Source organism: Nomascus leucogenys, chromosome 8 (assembly GCF_006542625.1).
Source record: "Nomascus leucogenys isolate Asia chromosome 8, Asia_NLE_v1, whole genome shotgun sequence".
Taxonomy (NCBI): domain Eukaryota; kingdom Metazoa; phylum Chordata; class Mammalia; order Primates; family Hylobatidae; genus Nomascus; species Nomascus leucogenys.
The window spans coordinates 110,819,442-110,839,142 of record NC_044388.1 but is presented as its reverse complement, the minus strand read 5'-3'; the positions used below and the strand labels follow the sequence as shown (position 1 = coordinate 110,839,142).

Genomic DNA, 19,701 nt, shown 5'->3' with positions numbered 1-19,701 from the left:
GGCCACACGGCATAGCAGGGCGAACCTGAAACAGAGCGTGAGGCCACGGTGGGGAGGGCGGCACAGTGAGGCCACCCCTGAGGCCTAAATCTGTGTCATAACTGGGTCTTGGATTTGGCTCTGAGCTTTCTTCCACCAGAGTGAGAAGAGAAAGATGGCAGGCCATGCAGCTTCATGTGTCTCAGCCTATCACCGCTGCAGCCTGCACCCAACCTTCTGACTCTGGCAGGCATGCATGGGGGTACTTTAGCTTTGTCTTCACCACAGTGATCTGCTTAGGCCTGACCTGCCCCCACGGACCATGGCCAATGGCAGGCCTCTCTCCCTGCCTGCCTGGCTCTGCTTGCACACTGTGAGTTTCTGCAGCTTGGGCTGCCCAGGATGAACATCTAACAACTAAATGGACCCTCGTGCCAGCAGCCATGCAAGGCGGCCCACCTGGGAGTGGGGAGGGTGACAGGTGTCCACTGGCCCCTGCAGGCACATGCGGGGCTGTGTGTTGTCTGTGGGGCCAAGGCCTTCTCCTTGTGCAGAGGCACAAACCCTGGACCCACTCAGCTCTGCTAGGAGATGTGCCCCAGGGGACTCGAGGGCCTATCCTCCTCAACTTATTGTTCTTCCGTCTGCAAACAGAGACACTTTCCACAGAGTGGCATCCATTCCCCTCAGTACTCAGAGGCAACATCCACCTCAGCTGGTTTCATGGAAGAAGCAGTGTGGGAGGGCCCTGCTGGCTGGAATTCAGCTCCGGACTAAGCAGGGGGCCCCAGGGCTTCAAGGACAGACTTACCTTCTCGCCCTTTGTGCCCTTCAGACCACGGATGCCATCGGCCCCCTGTGCGGGTGGGAAAAGAAAAAGGAGTGAATGGTTACAAGTCTCAGCCTCTCTAGAGCTGTCGCAGGTGTGTCAAGACAGGCTGAGCTCGCCGCAGCTGACAGATGAGACCAGTGCCCTGCCCTCAACACACTTCCTCGCACGTGTCCCCCTGTGGCCTCGGGAGGCCCAGTGTGACCACAATTCCTGGGCTGACTCCACTGACTCCTATTCTTTATGCAAAGATCCAAGCCCATCCCCGGCCTTCCAGCCCAACCTCTGGATCTGCCCTTCCCAAGGGTCCACACACCACAGCCAACACACCCCTCCTGCTTCCCATTATAGCATCATCTTCTAGAAACACCCCCACCTTTCAGAGATTTGGGGAGGAAGCAGGAAGTGAAGTCTAAGTCAGACTTGATTAGGTCCCAGCTCCCCCTCCATGGCCTCTGACAATGCCCCACACTCCTGCGTGCCTCAGTTTCTTCATTTGGGAAGTGGAGAGGACGACAACCCTTACCTCGTTACCACTGTTGGGAGGGAAATGCCTGCTAAGCTCTCAGAACAGCACCTAGCACCCAGCACACAGTAGGTTTCAATAAACAGAAGCCCAGTGCCATGTATTTCAACTCTGTGTTATCATGAAGAGATGATACTGGGATATTACTAATGAATGATGATAACATTTATTGCAGTTGTCATGAGTTCAGGACCCACCATCCCACCTCCCTGCTGAACAGGAGTTTCTGGGACGGGGCCCAGGACTATTTGTCTGACACTCTCACTGTGCCAAGCGCCTGGGGCAGTGCAGGTAAATCTGTGGGGTGGAATTACGCAGCCACACCCTTGCTGTTAATGTCTTTGACTTCGGTCCTCCCAGCAGGGTGACTTTTAGCTAGAGAGACTACCTCGGGCTACCTCAGGCCACCTGCCCATGGGACTTGAGAGAGAGAGAAGCCACACTGCCCCCAGCACCGGGATTCCAGGCTGAGGCTGAAGCCAGGGCCACAGAGCACTGGAGGACGCAGGGGCTGCCGGCTGCCCTCTGGTGGCCAGAACTTCCCACATACTTGGCAGTTCTGGCCTTTCCCCAGGTCCTGGAGAGGGAGGGGCTCTGGGAAGGGATGGAGACACGGAGGTGCTCCTTTCTGCAGAGGTGGCTGGGCTTGGGCTGTGTGCCCTGGCCCTGCCAAGGAGCCGCGGATGTAACTGCAGAAACCCCTTCCACTCCAATGCCAGCTGCAAGGCACTTCCAGCCACGCAGACAGGGCAACAGCGTGGTTGCCCTGAAGCATAATCACTGGGGATTTGGAGCATGGGGGACAAGCAAGAGTTCTGCCACTACGTCTGCACGTACCATTGCTGAAGTCATGTCTGCTTCACACCTGGCCACCACCACTAGTGGAGAGGCCTGGGACACCTCCCTCCACGCCCAGCACAGGGCGGAGGCAACCGGGAGGGCACGGTGGGCTTGGAGCAACTCTGGTTTGCCTGGCCTGGCACTTGGCACACTAACGTGGGCCAGCATGGAGTGCCTTGGGGGGACAGGGCACAGCTCAGAAACCGCACTGGCCCAAGCAGGGAGACTGACTCCAAGCAAGCTTCTCCCACACTAGTCTCTGCCCCAGCCTGAGATGGGACGTGGACCTCAAGATGGAGAGGAAGCACCAGACAAACACGGCGTGCGTATTGCAGGGCTGAGCGGGAATGGCCAGCCAAGCCACCAGGAGGCTCAGAACAGCCTGCTGCAGACCGCTGCCCCCACTGAGCACAGCACATGCTTGGCAGCACCTATGGGCCTGGGCAGCCCAGGAAGGTGAGAAGTGACTCAGCTGGGCCAGCTGCTGAGAGGCGAGCGGCTTCTAAGCACTTGGTGGTGTTTTTTTCCTAGCAGACGCCTTCTTCCAAAGCAATCCTGGCTGGAAGCCCCCAGAGGAAAAGAGAAGAGGTAGGGCCACGCTGGCTGACATAGAGCTGGGGGCCCCAGAAAACCACCTGCTGTCTCACCACGGCGCAGCATCACCTCAGAGACAATAGCTCCAGAACCCCACCGAGAAGGGCTTTTTAGGAGATGAGCTACTTTCTTTTCTTGGGGCAGTTTTGAGTCCTCACCATACTTGCAAAATAGAAGAGCAACTTTAGATTCTGCTTATTTCCTCTGAAGCGCACAGGAAAATCGCAGATGTGGCTGAGAATACAATCAGGGTTGAGCCTGCTCAGCAGCGTCTGATCCTAAATGCAATGCCATGTCCAGCTGCCCCTCCCTGCTGTGAGTCCTGGGGGACTGGGTTTGTGTGGCTGGCATTATTTTCCAGGAGCACTGCCTGGCACAGCATCCAGAGGGCATTGGCACCAGCTCTCCTCCCTCTCGCTGGGCAGGCTGGGGGACGCTGCTGCTCCCACCCTGCCCACGCCCTGCTGAGAGCAGGCAGGTAGGACCACAGCCTCCTGAGACCCCTCCTGGTCCTACAGTTCTACCGTTTGAGGATCTCCATCAGAGAAATGGGACCAACTAGACAGAACCAGCACTTCCCAGGGTTTCTCGGCCACGGAACTGTTGACATTGGGGCTGCTGTGTCCGTGGTGGGGGTGAGCAGCACCTCCCACTAGAAGGCACTCCCCAGTCATGCAGGAAGTGGCCCTGGCTGGGAAGGGCTGGACTGGGGCATCTGTGACTCGGCCGGCCGACCACCCCCGGGAAGGAGCACTCAGGAGCTGCAGCACGGCTGGGGCCAGATGTGCGCACAGCCCAGAGAGGGGCAGGCTTTCGCCCAAGGCCTGGATGTGAACTCATATTTGGGGCCTCCTGGCAACCCCCTAGCAGCTGGGGGCTAAATGAGGGGTGTATTTGACTCTGCTGACAGTCAAGCTCAAACAGGTGCCCCTTCAGAAGTGCAAGGCAGAAGGAAGCCTGGGGGTGGGCCAAAGGTCAGTGAACTCAAAGGAACACAAAGGGAGCCTGCTGTGGCCTGAATGTCTGTGTCCCCCAAAAACTCATGTGGTGAACCCCAAAACCCGAGGTAATGGAACTAGGAGGTGGAGCTGTGGGGAGGTGACTGACTGGGTCATGGGGTGGAGTCCCTGTCATTAGGATTAGTGCCCTTACCGGAGGCCGCAGGGTGCTTGTACCCCCTCTTCTGCTATGTGAGGACACAGTGAGAGGGGACCATCAGGGAACTAGACAGCAGCCCTCTGCAGACACTGAGTCTGCTTGTGCTGTGATCTTGGACTTCCCAGCCTCCAGGACTGTGAGAAATAATTTCCTGTTGTTTACAAGACACCCATTTTAGGGTCTTTTTGTTATAGCAGCCCCAATGGACTAAGAACCTTTTCCTTAGAAGAAGGTAGGGCTTTGGTGGAAAATAACGGGCCCCCTCTCACCAAGGACCATTCACCTCAAATGGCGGCAGTGTGGCCCACGCAATCCCACGCCCTGCCACCATCACTGCCACCCGGGCCAAACTCGTGAGGCGCCAACACCACTCACATTTCCAAATGCACAGGAGCATGAGAAACTTTTTCCCCGATGAAAATTATTTTAAACCTCGGTTTTCCTTCCACCCTCTGCTTCCAAGTCTAACTGGATTGCTCATGTCATGAATGAATTTTAATCAGATAGACAAGATAAGAGCATTCTCCATAAACATTTTAAAGCAAACACCTTTTTAGCTCACAGAAGCAGCGTTATGCAATTAGCCATGTATGGAAGTTGGCAGAGGCTTCTGCTATGCGACAGGAATTTGTAAAATAAACATGCTATAGAACTCACATAATCAGCATTTCTGCTAAATTATCACCCTTATAAAATTCACTAGGCATTTGGCTGGTAGAAGCTGGCTTTAGGGAAAAACCTGACTCGCCTAAGGCTCCCAACCGTTGGGAGGTCTCTCTTCAGTACCTCGTGAACTTGGAATGTCCTCATTCCTGGGAAATGGAAGTCAGGGCCTCCGGGGACAAGGGTGGGGCACTTGATTTGGAACCTGGTTTGATTTCTGACAGCAGCCTCGCTTTTAGTGTAATTTGGGGCATGTCACTGAAAACTGATGCCTTGGGCTCTCGGAGCAGGTGAGGGGGTGACTAGCCAGAGTCAGGAGGGTTGATTCGGAGCAGGCGACAGTTTCCAGTCGGCCTCCATGCCCCGGGGCAGCCACACACTTCTGATGTGCAACAATGTTTGAAAAGCGTAAAGCCCTTTGGACCAGGGAGGTGAGGGGCAGGGGACCTGATGAGTCGTTTCTACAAATCCCTCAAGCTTGACTAGTTGCTATATATACACACATATGCCTTCACATCCAGTTAAAAGCATCTTGAAGGAAAGAATCATCATGAGCCTTTAAGACACCACAAGTCCCCATTCTCAGAGGAAGAAGAGAGCTGGTCTGCATGCACCGAGGGGTATGTCTATCTACCCACAACGTGCCGTGTCCAGAGAGCAGCACAACTCAAGATTGCATTACCCAGCTCAGAGCAAACACAGTTAGCTGGGCTGTGACAGAGGGGACCTGTGTCTGGGATATTGCTCTGGAGCTGCGCGCCCCATGTAACGAGGTTGCCAGAGCCCGTCATGGCAGAAACACGATTGATTGTGAATAAATGGGCAGCTCCCATGAATTCCGCCTTGCGACGGCGCTGGCCCGCCCAGATGCTATCGGTGGAGACAGACTCTGTTTCTCACTCGGAATGTGCAAGTGGCTGGGAAGAAATGTTTCCCAGCTTCCCCAGGAAAGAGGCCAGGCTCTTCGCCTCAGCTGGGATCTGCTGTCTGCGAGGAGAGTGGCAGAAGCCTGACCAATGGCAACAATAAAAGAGGCAAGAAGCAAAAGGACGTGTCCCGTCCTGACAGATGGCCACCAGCGCGCCCCTGCTTCGTCACCACAGACTGCAGACTGTCCCGTGCTCCATATCAGCCCTCCGGACTCCGGCTGGTCACACCCTCACCTGCTCAGGCCCTCTGTCCTGAGACCTAGCATCCACACAAGTGACTGGGAGGACTGGGCTACTCCAGTCTGAATAGCAGGGACATTAAACCACAGAGGATTCCCTAAAACCAGCCACGCCAAGGCCCGCAGTCCCAACCCTGACCTCCAGGACGACCTGGAGTGGCGTGAGTCTCTTACCTTGACTCCTCGAGGACCTGGGTAGCCGATCGGACCCTGGGGGCCAGGTGGACCCTAAAACCAAAGAGAAAAAGACCGTTAGCCCCATGCCAGTGTGGAGGTGCCCGGGGAACATCAGGAAACTCCGGAGTTCAGCATACCCCTCCTGCTGAGAGCAGGGCGAACATCCCGGGTCAGGGCCTCTGGAGAGGCCCCCCGTGGGAGACTCGCACAGGTGTTCACAGCCTGCACTGACAGTGGAGGTGTGGCTGTGTCTCATGCTGAGCAGGACACAGAGGTGAAGCAAACGCTGGCCCCACCCTGGCAGTCAGGGAAATAAGGGATAGGCTGGGGGAACAGTGAGACGGTGAAAGGCCAGCGCTGGAGCTCTGCAAGAAGCGTTATCCCTAAAGAAATGCACTCCCAGCCTAAGGGCCTTGGAATAAATCAGGAGAGCATCTGGCTGGGAGAAGGGGCAAGGCTGCTAGACAGGGAAGAGGCATCCTCCAGCAGTGAAGGCCCTCGCCGATGCTCATCTAGAGCTCACAGGGGTGGGCATCCAGCCCCGCCTGCCCCCAGCCCAAGACTCCGGCATGATGAACGGCTCCCACCCCCTCCCTCCCAGCCCCCTTTCCACATGGTGTCACAGCAGCAGCTGAAGCTCCCAGACAGGATGGCCTTGGTGGCCTCCTCTGCAAGGCTGCAGCTCTGAGGCCCGGGCCCAGTCTGCCTTGCTCCCTGACGTATCCCATCACTAACAGGATGCCTGGCGCATAGAGGAACTCAGGAAGTCCGAGGGAGTACGCGAATGCCTCTCGTTTCAGTTGAAAAGCCAGCTCTCGGAACAGTGGGCCTGTGCTGTGGGCTCCAAGTGCCAACCGCCTGTCAGCACCAGTTGCGGGCGCTGTGCGAGCTCTGGTGGCCGCAGGTGCTGCCTCCATCTCTGATGATAAGAGGCTGTGCCCAGGGAGGAGGGCTGGTAAACTCCCCACTGGAGGCAGCGGGAACTGGGTCTCCCATGGTGAACAGAAGCCAAGGGCTGAGGGGAGGGTTCACCCCAGTGGCTGCTGTGACTTTCAGGAGAGGGAGTGGGGCAGACGTGGTGAATCTCAGACCCTTCTGGGTCTCAGAGGCAGCACATTGGAGAAGTGCCACTGCCCAGCAGGCCTGGCACTGGAAATGGAACTCCCTGTGAGGACTGGCGCTAGCTCTGCTGCCCTGGAGGGTCAGTCCTGGCCTACCACACCCTTGGCAAGGGGAGCTGGGACCAAGCCCCAGACCCCATCTTGCCTGCACAGGCCCTGCTTCAAGAGAGAAATGTTAATCAGGCCCGATCCCAGAGCCTGTGACAAATGGGGCCTCTGGAACCCTGGAGCAGGTGGGCCTCTGCTCTCAGCCCTGGGCTCCCGATGACCATGAGCTCAGTGTACAGTTTCAACACACAAGAAAAGCAGTCTCGGGGTGAACGAAGGTTGGCGCACACCAGCACAGCAACAGCAGGCCCTGCTGGCCACTCCTCCCGTCCGGAGGCTCTTCGCACAGAGGCGCTTGCAGCCCGGCAGCTTCGTCATGAATCGCAGTGGAGAGAAGGCGCTGGTGGACGCGCTGCATGGGATCCTCGCGGGCCCAGCAGGCCCCGCAGGAGGAACCATGAGCCACTCACAGTGCCGGGCACAGGCATCCATAGAAAGACCCCATCCCTGGCACTGACATGACCTGGTAGGTCTGTCCCCATTCACAATAGCATCTCCCCAAAACTCAAAGGCCACCCAGCTGGTGCAGAGTCAAGGCCAGGGCTGAACATCGAGACACTGTCCTGCTGCCCACACCCGAGCCAGTCATGGGCATCCGATCCGATCATGGGCACTTGATCTGGTCATTGGCACCCGATCCAGTCGTTGGGCATCTGATCCGATCATGGGCACTTGATCTGGTCATTGGCACCCGATCCAGTCGTTGGGCATCCGATCCGATCATGGGCACTTGATCTGGTCATTGGCACCTGATCTGGTCATGGGCAGCAACTGGTGGTTTGAGGGGCACTGACCTAGACAGGGGCGCCCCGCTTCTCGGGGAAAAGGCCTGTGTCCCCCCCAGGCTGGGTCCCTTGGTAGAGACACCTGAGGAAGGGCTGAGTGTCCCCGGCTCCTTCCTTTCCAAGCTGGGCGTCCCTGAGCAGAGGCTGAGCCCAGAGCACCTGGACCCACCCCGCCTGGATGCTGAAGGGTAGGAGGGCGTGGCGAGCACCCACCTGACCTCCTTTCTCTCCTGGAGGGCCTTCTTTGCCAGGGTGTCCCTGTCACAAAAGAAGAAGCCTTGATTAGTCAGTGCCACTCCAGAAAGCAGCCACCCTCGCTTCCTCTCCCTGTGCAGCATCCGTGATCATGGAGCCTATTTCCCTCCCTCCCCAGGAAAACTGAGAGCACCAGAAGTCGAAGGCAGCTGGACAGGCAGCCAAGCACAGCCTGGCCTCCCCGAGCCACCAGGCCCTGAACCTTGGCTGCTCCATCTGCAAAATGGGAAGAATAAACCTGACCCTGGCCCGACCCTGGCCACGGCCAGAGAGACTTGGGGGGAGTGTGCAGCAACCCTCAGGGGCACAGGTGACCTGCACGGTGGCTCCTGACCCGGCCAGAGTCAGCCCCGCCCTCCAGTGCAGGTCCACAGACCAGCGACCCACGAGTGGGGACAGGGCCAACAAGGGCCTCTTCCCCAGGTCACCTGACAAGATGAATCTGCACAACAATGAGCTGGGACCAGGTTCTCAGCGTCCCTGCTTCCCGAACTAGCAATTGCTGAGCTGTCTGCAAACCTCGGAATCTCTGATTGTTGGGGAACCAAAAGCAAATCATGGTTGGTGCAGGGTGGAGGGCTAAGGTGTGTTACTTGACTGAGGGGTCACAGGTGCCTCGTTTGAGACCCACACCCTCGGGTCTCCACCTGGCCGCAGGGATGGAGGGGAGCTGAGCGAAGGTGAGGACCTATGCCCCATGTGACAGGTACCCAGCTGAGGCCCTAGGAAGGACCTGTGTCTCCTGCCTGCCTGGGCCTGTACTAATTCCATTCCTAGGAATGCAGGTTTCTCTGACTTTCCAGCCCAGGCGGGTCACTCAGTTTAATGCCTGTGAGTTCAGGATCGGTGAGCCAAACGTCCAGGATAAAAGCAGAAAGATCATCAATGTTCACTGTGTGGAAATGCAGCTCCACCAACGAGGATTCCAGGAAAGAGGCTGGGCGGGGTGATGAGAAGGCTGGCAGGGCGGGTTCTACTCTTGGATACACTCAACCTGCTGTGTGAGCTTGGGCAGGTCACTTGCTCTCTCTGGGCCTCCCGCTTCCTCAGGTGTAACATGAGAGGGGGGCGAGATGCTCTTTTACCTTGAGTGGCCTAACGTTGATCTGAGACTCTTTCTAGACACAGTAGCATTAAGAAGACCCAAGTCTCATCGCCTCAATTAAATGGTTTGTGTGTGACTTTTAAGTTTTTATTAGCTGTCCAATTGGATTTGATGCCTTTGCAGACAGCCTATCCTAGCAGACAGCCTATCCTAGCAGCAAGTGAGTGGGAGGGTGCAAAGTTCCCCTTGAGGGAGGCTTTGAGGAAGTCCAGGCACCTGTGGTACCCCACCCGCTGCTCCAGCTGGGAGGGGACATGCTTGGCCACCACGCCACCTTCCGGAAACAAGGCTCATGGCGCCAGCACCTCACGGTGGCCGGGCTGGACCCAAACAGAGCCAACGAGAGGGTGTCCTGGTCCAGGGTGGCCAGGAGGGGTTCTTTGTGGCCCTTTATTACAGTTTCTATCAACCACAGAAACCTTTCTGTGAAGGACCTGGCGGGTGGATCTGCAGGGGGGCCAAGAGCCCAGCTCCGGACCAGGCAGACCCAGCCCCAGCTGCTCGAGGAAGCCTCCAGGCCTCTCCACATGGTCATTTTCTCAGTTCCAGGCTGGAGATAACAGCACACCTGCACACAGCGCCGCTGCGGAGACACACAGAGCGTTCGCAAAGGGCTCAGGACTGCGCCCACCCAGGGAGCGCCAAGCAGAGTTAGCGGCCGGTGTCACGGCGGCCTCCATTCCCATCCAGGCCAAATTCCTTCAGGTATATTTTCAGTTACAGATAGAGAATGAGAGTAAGCAGGGGGAAGCACAAAGCTCCCTTCCTAAAGATGTTTGAACAGGAAAAGGCAGAAAGGAAATGTAACAGGATAACCGTGACTGATTTTCCCGCAAAGCCGGGCAGGGCCGCTTTCCCCTTTCTTTCTACTTGTGTGTGTTTCCCAATATTCTATAATGAGCAGTGCTTCTGTAATGGGAAAATAATAAAGCTTACATTATTTGTATTTGATATTTTCTGATTAAAAAAGTAATGTATATTCATTGTAGACAATTAGGCAAGTCGAAGAGGAATTAAAATCCTTCATCACCTCACCGCTCGGAGTGGCTGTGGCTAATTGTGTGATAGAATCATCTGTTGTCTCTGCATATATGCATGCGCCATTGGCATGGTAGATCTATTTTTAATTTAATATTACATTGTGAGCATTTTCTCATGTCACGAGTATTTGTCTAAATTCAATTCTTACTGGCTCTGTAATATTCCACTGAGCCATAATTCACTTAGCCATTTCCCCAGCGTGTGCTATCAGGAATTATTCAACAACATATTTCAAGGCGCCAGGTCTGCTCTGAAGGGCTTCATACTTCTTGATGGATTTTAAGTCAATCTTCCTTTCTTTGAAACCAAAAGCAAAACAAAAAAAGAAAACTCTCTCCGTAGGGTTTACCCTCAATGTGCTGCCTTTGTAAAGGAGAATTTTTAAACATCTTTTCTTTCCTCCAGATGTTTGTGCGAGACAGCTGGGGCTGTCTTTGGGCCTACCCTTGGCTTCCTTTTGTTCGAAGCACCTTCATGTGAATGGGGTCCGCCTATGCTCACGTTTTAAGGTTTAAATTCGGGCTGGGGAAGGGACATCTTAAAGGCCCTTCCTTCCCCCAAAGAATATAAAAGGAAACTGCAGGCTCTTTAGGGACCCCAATTCTTTGGAGGTTTCAACATGGGGAGGGGAATTCCAGGGAGAACAAGTTAGGTCAGCTGAGGGCCGAGAGAATGATCTTGTCAGGAAGGTGGGTTGCAGCCCCCTTCACACCCAGGCCCCCTTCCTTCCCGCAGAAGGAAAGAGGGGTACAGCCCACTTCACACCCAGGACCCCTCCTCCCTGCAGAAGGAAAGAGGGATACAGCCCATTTCACACCCAGGACCCCTTCCTCCCCGTGGAAGGAAAGTGGGGTGTGGCCCGCTTCACACCCAGGCCCCCTTCCTCCCCGCAGAAGGAAAGAGGGATACAGCCTACTTCACATCCAGGCCCCCTTCCTCCCCGCAGAAGGAAAGAGGGGTATAGCCCACTTCACACCCAGGCCCCCTTCCTCCCCGCAGAAGGAAAGAGGGATGTGGCCTGCTTCACACCCAGGTCCCCTTCCTCCCCACAGAAGGAAAGAGGGATACAGCCTACTGCACACCCAGGCCCCCTTCCTCCCCACAGAAGGAAAGAGGGGTACAGCCCACTTCACACCCAGGACCCCTCCTCCCTGCAGAAGGAAAGAGGGATACAGCCCATTTCACACCCAGGCCCCCTTCCTCCCCGCAGAAGGAAAGAGGGGTACGGCCTCCTTCACACCCAGGCCCCCTTCCTCCCGCAGAAGGAAAGAGGGGTACAGCCCACTTCATACCCAGGCCCCCTTCCTCTCTGAAGAAGGAAAGAGGGGTATAGCCCGCTTCACACCCAGGCCCCCATCCTCCCCGCAGAAGGAAAGTGGGGTATGGCCTGCTTCACACCCAGGTCCCCTTCCTCCCCGCAGAAGGAAAGAGGGGTGTGACCCGCTTCACACCCAGGTCCCCTTCCTCCCCGCAGGGCTCTGGGCCCAGCCGCTCTCCCCACAGATTGCGGCCCATACTCCATGGACACCACAGCCAGCAGCACGGGAACAGAAAAAAAGCCTGGAAGGACACATGTCCACCTGCTGTCAACGGCTAAATCAGGAGATGAGATCAAAGGTGGCTATAATTTTACTGTAATTTTATTTATTTTCCTAATTTTCTATAACAAGATGTGCTGTTTTGATCATTAGAAAGGGCAATGAAATATAAATGTAAATTAAAGGACACAAATAACAGATGAACCACTCAGTATGCGAACTCCCATGTGGCCAGGTGACCATGGGGCCCCACAGCTGCCCACGTGGGGATGAGAAGGCTCCACTCTGCTTGTTCTGACCAAGAAAGGGCAGTTTGTGATGTGGGAGTCACTGGGCCGACTGACTCGGCCTGAGGGATGCCGCGTGGTGAGCAGTTACCGATAATCATCAACATATTTAACTTCCTTGTTTAGTTTTTAACAGTGTTATTAAAACCATAAAGCACACTGCATCTTCAATAATTAATTCCGCTAATCTTGTTTGTGAAACAGACTCAGCATTAACTGAATAATCAAAATCAAAACCACAGCAGGCACTTACAGAGGGTGTGGGTGCAAATCAGCTCACACTCGTGTACACGCACGTGTGCACGCACACACGCACGCATTCTGAGTGTGTTCTACTTCCTCACACCTCCCCCCTCCACACAGCTTAGCCACAGATTGGATTTGTCACCAGCTCGCTGTTTCCAGGCAGAATCTAATTTGGCTCCACAGCTGTGCGCGCACACATTGCAAACGCGTTTGCTCACCACCTCCCTTCTCAGTGTGTGAACACTAAAAATACACACCACGTACCCTGCCTCTTCGCTTCCAACCCTGGGGACGCAAGCGATGGCCTGGAGCCCGGCCCAGCCCTCCTCACAGCTCAGCACGCAAGCCTGACTTCTGGTAATTAATCAGCACACCCTAATAAATAGCTAATATTCCTACTCGCGCAATCACCACTCATTGATTAAAACCCACGATGCTAAGGGTGTCCAAAACCTAAGAATGACCGAGCAGTCCAGCTGGAGAGCAAATGGGTCTTCATCAGCAGAGCCAGAATGAGTCAATGCCGTCCAACAACCCCAAAGAGCCTGGGCCCACGGCCCCTATCCGCAGGGTGGAGGTGGGGAGAATATGGAGGGATGAGGTGGGCAGGGCTACTCACCGGGGGTCCGTCAGCACCGGGCATTCCTGGAAGGCCTGGTTTACCCAAGGGACCCTAGAACAAACCAGAGACTCCATGAGGAGATGCCCTCCCTAGGCTCACCTGACCTCTCTGTAGGCCCCCAAGGTTACTTCTCAACATTTCTGCCCACACAGCATTTGCTGAGAAGTGTGGTCAGAGGCACTGGGTCCCTGGCTGTGAGGTGTGCAGCCACGGTAGCACCCAGGAGGAGGCGGCTCCACTGTTCTCAGCACCTTCAGGTTTTGCTGTAGGAACAGAATCAGCCCAAGCGCCCCCATTCTTCTCCACATCCACCTGCTGCATGCTGGGGCCTGGGGGGCAACATCCGGCCTCCTCTGCTCTTACAGTGCTGTGCCTTCTTCAAGTGCTCCCACCACCCTGTCCTTCTGGGTCTGTTCACACCAACGCCCCAGGGTGGGGCAGGGCATCCCGCAGTGTAAGGCCCACAGCCTCAGCCTCCCATAAACATCGGCTCCTGGAAGGTCCCAGGCCTGGCAGCAGCCGGGCCCTCTGTGTTTCTCAGGCCCCCTGGGGATTCTCATGTACTCAGAACCACCCCCTTGGAGGTGGTTTTTTGCTGGTTGCAACCAAGGCGCTTTGAGTTACTTGAACTATCTTGTGCCTGGTTAAGCGACAAGCTCTAGAAGGGCAAGTGCTTCCAGCTCTCGTTCCAGGGCCTAGGACACAGTAGGCTCTGGAGATACAGTCAGGTTGCCAAATTTAGCAAAACTAAACCAAACCAAAATAAACAACAACAAAAGAAGATGCCCAGTTAAATTTGAATTTCAGATACACAATAGTTCAAATTTAACTGCATGGCCTGTATTTTTGTTCCTTGCTAAATCCAGCAACCCCTATACATACTAGAGAATGAACGAATGAATAAATGTATGAATCAATGAGACACGGATCCAAGATCCTCCTCATGCTTCTGGCCCAGTTCTTGGCACTCTGAGCTTTGGCGTCTCTTGGGAGCACCAAGATATACATTGAGAGCTGGTGGATACCAGGGGCCCTCCTGGGGCGGGGCCAGGGAATACACCTGCAGGCGGGCAGTGGCCCACAACACAGCCCAGACCCACCTACCTTTTCTCCTGGAGGACCAATTGCACCCTGGGGGCCTGGAAGACCCTAAGAGGGAGAAAGAGCCAGAAAGGGAAGGTGAGGGTGCTGATTGACTCAGAACCCTCCCCTGCCATCCGTCCATCTTCTCATTGATGTCTCCCTCATCCAGGCACCAACCCAGGTCCTAGTCTCCCTCCAGATAAGGGGAGGGCCTGCAACTTGGAGGGGACAGAGCTCCCCGCTCCTTCCCAGGGCTCGGGACTGGAGACGCGTGCCTCCCACGGCCGGATCCCCGTGAGCTGCCTCTCCCAGGCTCACTTACCTGGGCGCCTGGATTACCCTGCTGTCCCGGGGGGCCAGGCTCTCCCTGGGGACCCTACAGGAGACAAGAGCAAAGGCACTGAAGGGGGCTCTGGGAACTGTACCCCCTTCCCTGGGTGTCGTGTGCCCCCTCACTGGCCTCCCATCCTTTCAAACTGCTCCCCACTGCCCGATGCCAGGGGGAAGGGAAAGGTGGCCAGGTCCCACCACCGAGAGCAGCCCCAGGACTCCGCGCCTCTGAGGCTGTGGAGGTTGACTCTGATGGAGTGAGCACTAACTCGTTTATGCAAATACGCCCAGACATCCATCCAGGACGGAACACGTGAGAGGAACTAACCAGAAATGATTTATTGGGCAGAAAACTCCCAAGTCACCCCGTCATGCTAAAGTCTCCGGGTGCCACTCGCCACTGGAGGGTGGGCACCACAGCAGAGGGTCTACAAGCTGCCCTTCACGTTCCCAGCTGATGTGGACAGCGATGGACCTCCCTAGCCAGGCAAGGAGTGTGCCCAGGGAAAACGCCCCTGAAGCCAGGCCACGGGACCCCAGGGACTCACCACGTTTCCTTTTGGCCCCGGCTGGCCATCCATACCCGTGACACCCTGCGTACGATTTTAAGAAGAAAAATATGTAAGTGAATGTGAAAGAACTCACAGTGCTCAAAAGGAAAATCCCACTCAACTCAGCTCAGACGCCCATCCCACGGCGAATCAGAGGACGGGCTACTCTGGGGAAGAGAAAGACCTGACTCCAAATCCCTTCCCAGAGGTCCACTGATCCGCCCCAGTAACCCTCAGCTAAAGGTTAACCGAACTGCCGGGCCCCAGCATTCCACGGGGCAGGCGTCAGGTTCTAGAAAACCAGGTCACGGGGCTGGGAAGGCTGAAGGGGGCAGGCCTGGCCCTGGGGAAGCTGCCCACCGGGACACAGCCCCACTGGAATCAAGGGCTTCAGCCTCCTTCCAGAATGTTCACAGAAGCTGATGGAAGTTCTTTCTAGCAGGGGAGAAACGTGACATCCTGGGTTTCTGCTTATAACTGAAATAGCACATGCTGCCTGCCAGGAGGAAGCACAGCCAAGGTGAAGCGGAGGCGTGAGGCCGGCAGCCTCGGGCCTCCACTCGCGAGACCACGCCTGCTGGGGCCATGTCAACAGCGTCTGAACGTCAATGTCCCGCTCACGCCTCACACTGGCAGCAGGCAGGCGTCAGAGGGGCCAGCACAGACTTGCTGCCCCTGTGCCCAAGTGGCCACCGGCTCTGGGAGGCGGGGTCTCAAAGGCCGAGATGGGGGCAGACAAGCAGGGCGGTGATGGGACTTACGGGAGGTCCGGGAGGACCTGGGGGCCCCTTCGGCCCGAGCAGACCACGTGGCCCCTGTAAGAGGAAAGAGAAAATAGGATTTAAACTCGGGCAGAAATCCCATCCCTCCTCTCTGTCCCCTGTGCCTGCTTGGCCCTGACTCCACCCAGAACCCCAGCTGGTGACTCAGGCCTCCTGGCCTCCCAGGAGCGAGGCCCAGACTCCCTCCCAGCCTGCTGCGCCGCCTCCCTCCACCCCACCCTGGTGTTGGGAACCAGGGGCAGGTGTCTGGAATTGGTGAGAACTCAGAGAGGACACCACGGGGCACCCTCAGGGGCAGGGGGGCTTTCAAGCTGACCGGCTCCTCTGACACTTGCTGGGGCAGGTGAGCACAGACGCTCCCCCAGAGAATCACCACGCAATTACATTCCACCACACGGAGCCCTTGAGCCCCATCCTCATTACCAGCTCGCTCTTGAATTCCCCTCCGCAGCGACATATGACTGTTTTTACGATATCACAGGGTCAGAGGGTGCGGGCAGGAGAGCGTCAGGTGAAACTAGTCCCTGGCGGGAACTCCACAACTGAATGTGCGGAAGGAGGCGTGGGGTGCAGATCTTCTCCAGGACGCTACTCTGGCCAAGAGCTGGCACGCCCTCCCCGGTCGGCGAGGCTCGTGCAGAACAGTCGCCCCTCACCACAGGTGGAGTGAGATTCTGGGAGGACTGCCTGCCACAGGGCACTCACACCCCCCACCCACGGGGAATTACAGAGCCTTCACGCCAGGTGCGTGGACTTCAAGTGCCCTGAATTTTGACAGAACCTTTTCAGATTCTGTAGAAGAGAAATCCTTCCCCCGCTCACTGCCTTTTAAATGTTTCCTTCGTTATTTTAATACCTAGTTATAGCAACGTTTCTTGGAAGCTAACAGCCCAGAAGGTATTACTTGGACGTGTGTTAAGGAGAGAGTGGAGTTGATGAATTCTCCTTAGAGGCTAATCAGACATCTGGGGTATAATTTAGTCCCAAATGATTCTGCAGGCGCCGACCCCTGCCTCCTCTACGCGGTGCCTGCTATATTTCTCATCAATTAGCACCACCCGATGCACGCAGCCGGGCTGACTTGGCTACGAGAAAAGAGATGCTTTAAAGCAACAGTCAATGAATAGTAATTAATGTCCTATCAGTCAGGAAATTTGCTCTGGGCCTAAATATATATCTGCTTAGGGAAGAGCTTTCCCATGCCCAGGGCTGGGGCAGTCTGCTGGGTCTGCTGGAGGAATCTGCCTCTGGAAGGGTGGCCATTGAAATGGGCCCAAACTCGGGCTGATTCAGGTGTGTGACTCCCCACGATGCCCCTGGACACCACCGTGCTGCCCTGGAACCCCTCACAATGCACTCAGATCCCCCACAATGCCCATGGATCTCACATACTGCCCCCTGACTCCCCACAATGCCCCCAGACCCCACCACGCTGCCCCTGGACCCCCACAACCACCCTTGAGGGCCATGCTTGCTCCTGTAGGCAGGCTCAGAATTCCCCCTGGAGTTGCCAGCCAGCCTCGCCTGTGCCTCCTCTCTTTGGTTTCCCTGGGAAATGCCCAGGTCCGTCTGTTCTCAGGTCGAGCTCTCTCTCATCTAAGCTCCTGGCTGATCCCAGATCCTGCTCCAGCAGGAGCCTTGGACAAAGCCTTTCTCCACACTGAGCCCCCACCGTCCCCCTCAGCTCACAGACTTACGGGCTCCCCAGGCAGCCCCCTGGGCCCGACTTCTCCGTCATCACCCTGCAGAGGAGAAAAAAGGCAAGGTTAGAGAAACGTGCTGTTAGCCTGGACACCAGCTTCCCCTCAGTGGTGCACAAGGGTTCTCTGGCTTGGGGCTGCTTCACATATGCCAGGTTTACCAGCCCTGGTACCAGCCGGAAAGGCCTGGAATGTCCTCGCTCCCAGCGAGCTGCTAGGTGTGCAGACACTGCAGGTGAAGCCTGAAGGCTCTGAGATGCCGGCTCAGGAGCTCACATGCCACAGCTCTCCAGAGGGAAAGGCGGGGCAGAAAGATCATCTAATTGAAAGGATTTGGTGATCTTCATGAGCCCCTCTGGGGCAGGGCAGGGCATCAGGGGAGAGTCACAAGATTCCCTGGGTCACCCTCTGGGGAACCAGGTATCCCCGCCGGGGTCCTAAACAGCCTGGAAAGTAAAGCAAGAGGCTTCCTCCTGGCTGCAGAAGGGAGTGCCTCCCTGGCTCACCACTTCACACCCACAGGCTGCTTGCAAACGCTGCCCCTCGCCAAAGCACCACTGCACCTTCCCGCCCGCCTCATGCATGCAAGCATGTACGCTCACACACAGCCTGCCTGCACATGCCTACACACACATGGACACATAGACTGTGTGTGCACGTGCATACACAGCAATGGTCACATGCTTGTGCACACACACACACCCTATGCATGCACATGCATACACAGCCATACACACACGCTTGTCCACATACACACACATACACACACAGCTATGCCTGCATGTATGCACACAGGTCCATGCACTCCCTGCACATACACATGCACACAGCCGCACATATGCATGCACACGCGTGCACACACACACACACACACACGTCCTCTCAATCAAGAAGCACTGACATCTAGAAGGGTCCCTCTCTCCTTCCTCATCTTACAGCAGACTGTGCTGAGGCCCAGACGGGAGCAGGTGCCCCGACCATGTCAGCCTGAAAGCTGGTGAGACAGAAACGCCCCTGGAGCTGCTCCTCTTTCTCACCCTCCAGGGCTCCTTAAAGCTTTTCCCCTAAACCCCCCTTACACACAAAGAAGGCATCTGAGTGACTGTGGTGCCTGCAGGGAGGAGCCTGGAAACCCACAGCCTCGTGCCTCCCATGCTCCAGTCCCACTGTGCTGTGGCCCAGAGATCCCACTTTGCATCCACACGTGAAGGTGGTGTGGCAGATACCAGGCCCCGGCCTGCGCGTCCGTGCTGGAGAACAGCTCCCTCCGCGCTCTGGCCCCACGGCCACAGCCACTCACTCCCCTACCTCCAGGCCCACAGAGGGTCATTTCCAATCCCCCCACCCTCTTCTGCTCCCCCAAATCTCAGCTTTCTGCCACCCGCAAGCCTCCAGCTAATTCCTCATCTGGATGAGATAAGCAGAGACGCCGAGCTCAGTAAACTCTTTGGCCACCTTTCCTCCCAGTGGGGTTCGGGGCACCTGTCTCTTGCAGTGAGAGCTGAGAGCTGGCCCCGAGCTCTGTCCATCAGCAGGACCGATGGAGTAACTAAACATTGCAGTCAGGGTCTCTCCAATGCCCTGCAGCCTCTTGGCATCTGACCAATCGCTTTGCCCACCGGAATCCCCCTCTGCCTTCTCCCAGCTGGCCCTCCACATGCGGCAGGCCAATCCCACACCATGGGCCTCTCTTCTGTGGTTTTCCTGCCCAAATCACTGAGGAGCAGGGCAGGAAGGAGCAGTTGGAGGGATGGCAGAATACCTACCCTTTCTCCGTCGTCTCCTGGAGGTCCTGGTGGGCCGGAAGGACCGGGGTCACCCTAGGAAGTGAAAGGGTCAACATCAGCCTCTCCTGAGCAGGTGATGCAGGGCTTGTCCAAGGTCGCACTTTGTTTTTCTCTAATTCTGACAGTAAGATTCCCAAGCTCTCGAAAGACCCTTCTAGAATGGGGGAATTTTCCTTAGGAGATCACGTGTGCCTCAGTCGGGCTAATGCAGGCTGCAGACTCTCACCTGAGTCTCACCACGATGGCCTGGAGGTAGGAGGGTGTGGGACTGAGCACCCAGCGGGGCAAGGCAGGGCCACACACGTGGGCAGCCTCAGGTCACAGAGCGGAGGTCTGAGCTATCCCCAGCCCAAGTGCTCCAGGTGAAGCAGCCTCACGCTCACACCCTCAGGGAGCGCCGCCTGCCTGTAGCCTCAGAGCTCGCAC

At 56.3% G+C, this 19,701-nt stretch overlaps 1 protein-coding gene across 2 annotated transcripts in view; it reads right to left on the bottom strand.

Moving 5' to 3' along the window:
• The window catches only part of COL5A1 (collagen type V alpha 1 chain), a 207,332-nt gene that overhangs the window by 65,124 nt on the left and 122,507 nt on the right, over positions 1-19,701 (bottom strand). For both annotated transcript variants that reach the window (XM_030818145.1, XM_030818146.1), the window contains exons 19-28: positions 19,255-19,308; positions 17,486-17,530; positions 15,768-15,821; positions 15,004-15,048; positions 14,448-14,501; positions 14,147-14,191; positions 13,040-13,093; positions 8,162-8,206; positions 5,932-5,985; positions 791-835 (exon numbers count right to left, since the gene is read on the bottom strand). In XM_030818145.1, coding sequence (XP_030674005.1) covers positions 791-835; positions 5,932-5,985; positions 8,162-8,206; positions 13,040-13,093; positions 14,147-14,191; positions 14,448-14,501; positions 15,004-15,048; positions 15,768-15,821; positions 17,486-17,530; positions 19,255-19,308 — 495 coding nt within the window. The remainder of the gene's footprint in view (positions 1-790; positions 836-5,931; positions 5,986-8,161; positions 8,207-13,039; positions 13,094-14,146; positions 14,192-14,447; positions 14,502-15,003; positions 15,049-15,767; positions 15,822-17,485; positions 17,531-19,254; positions 19,309-19,701) is intronic.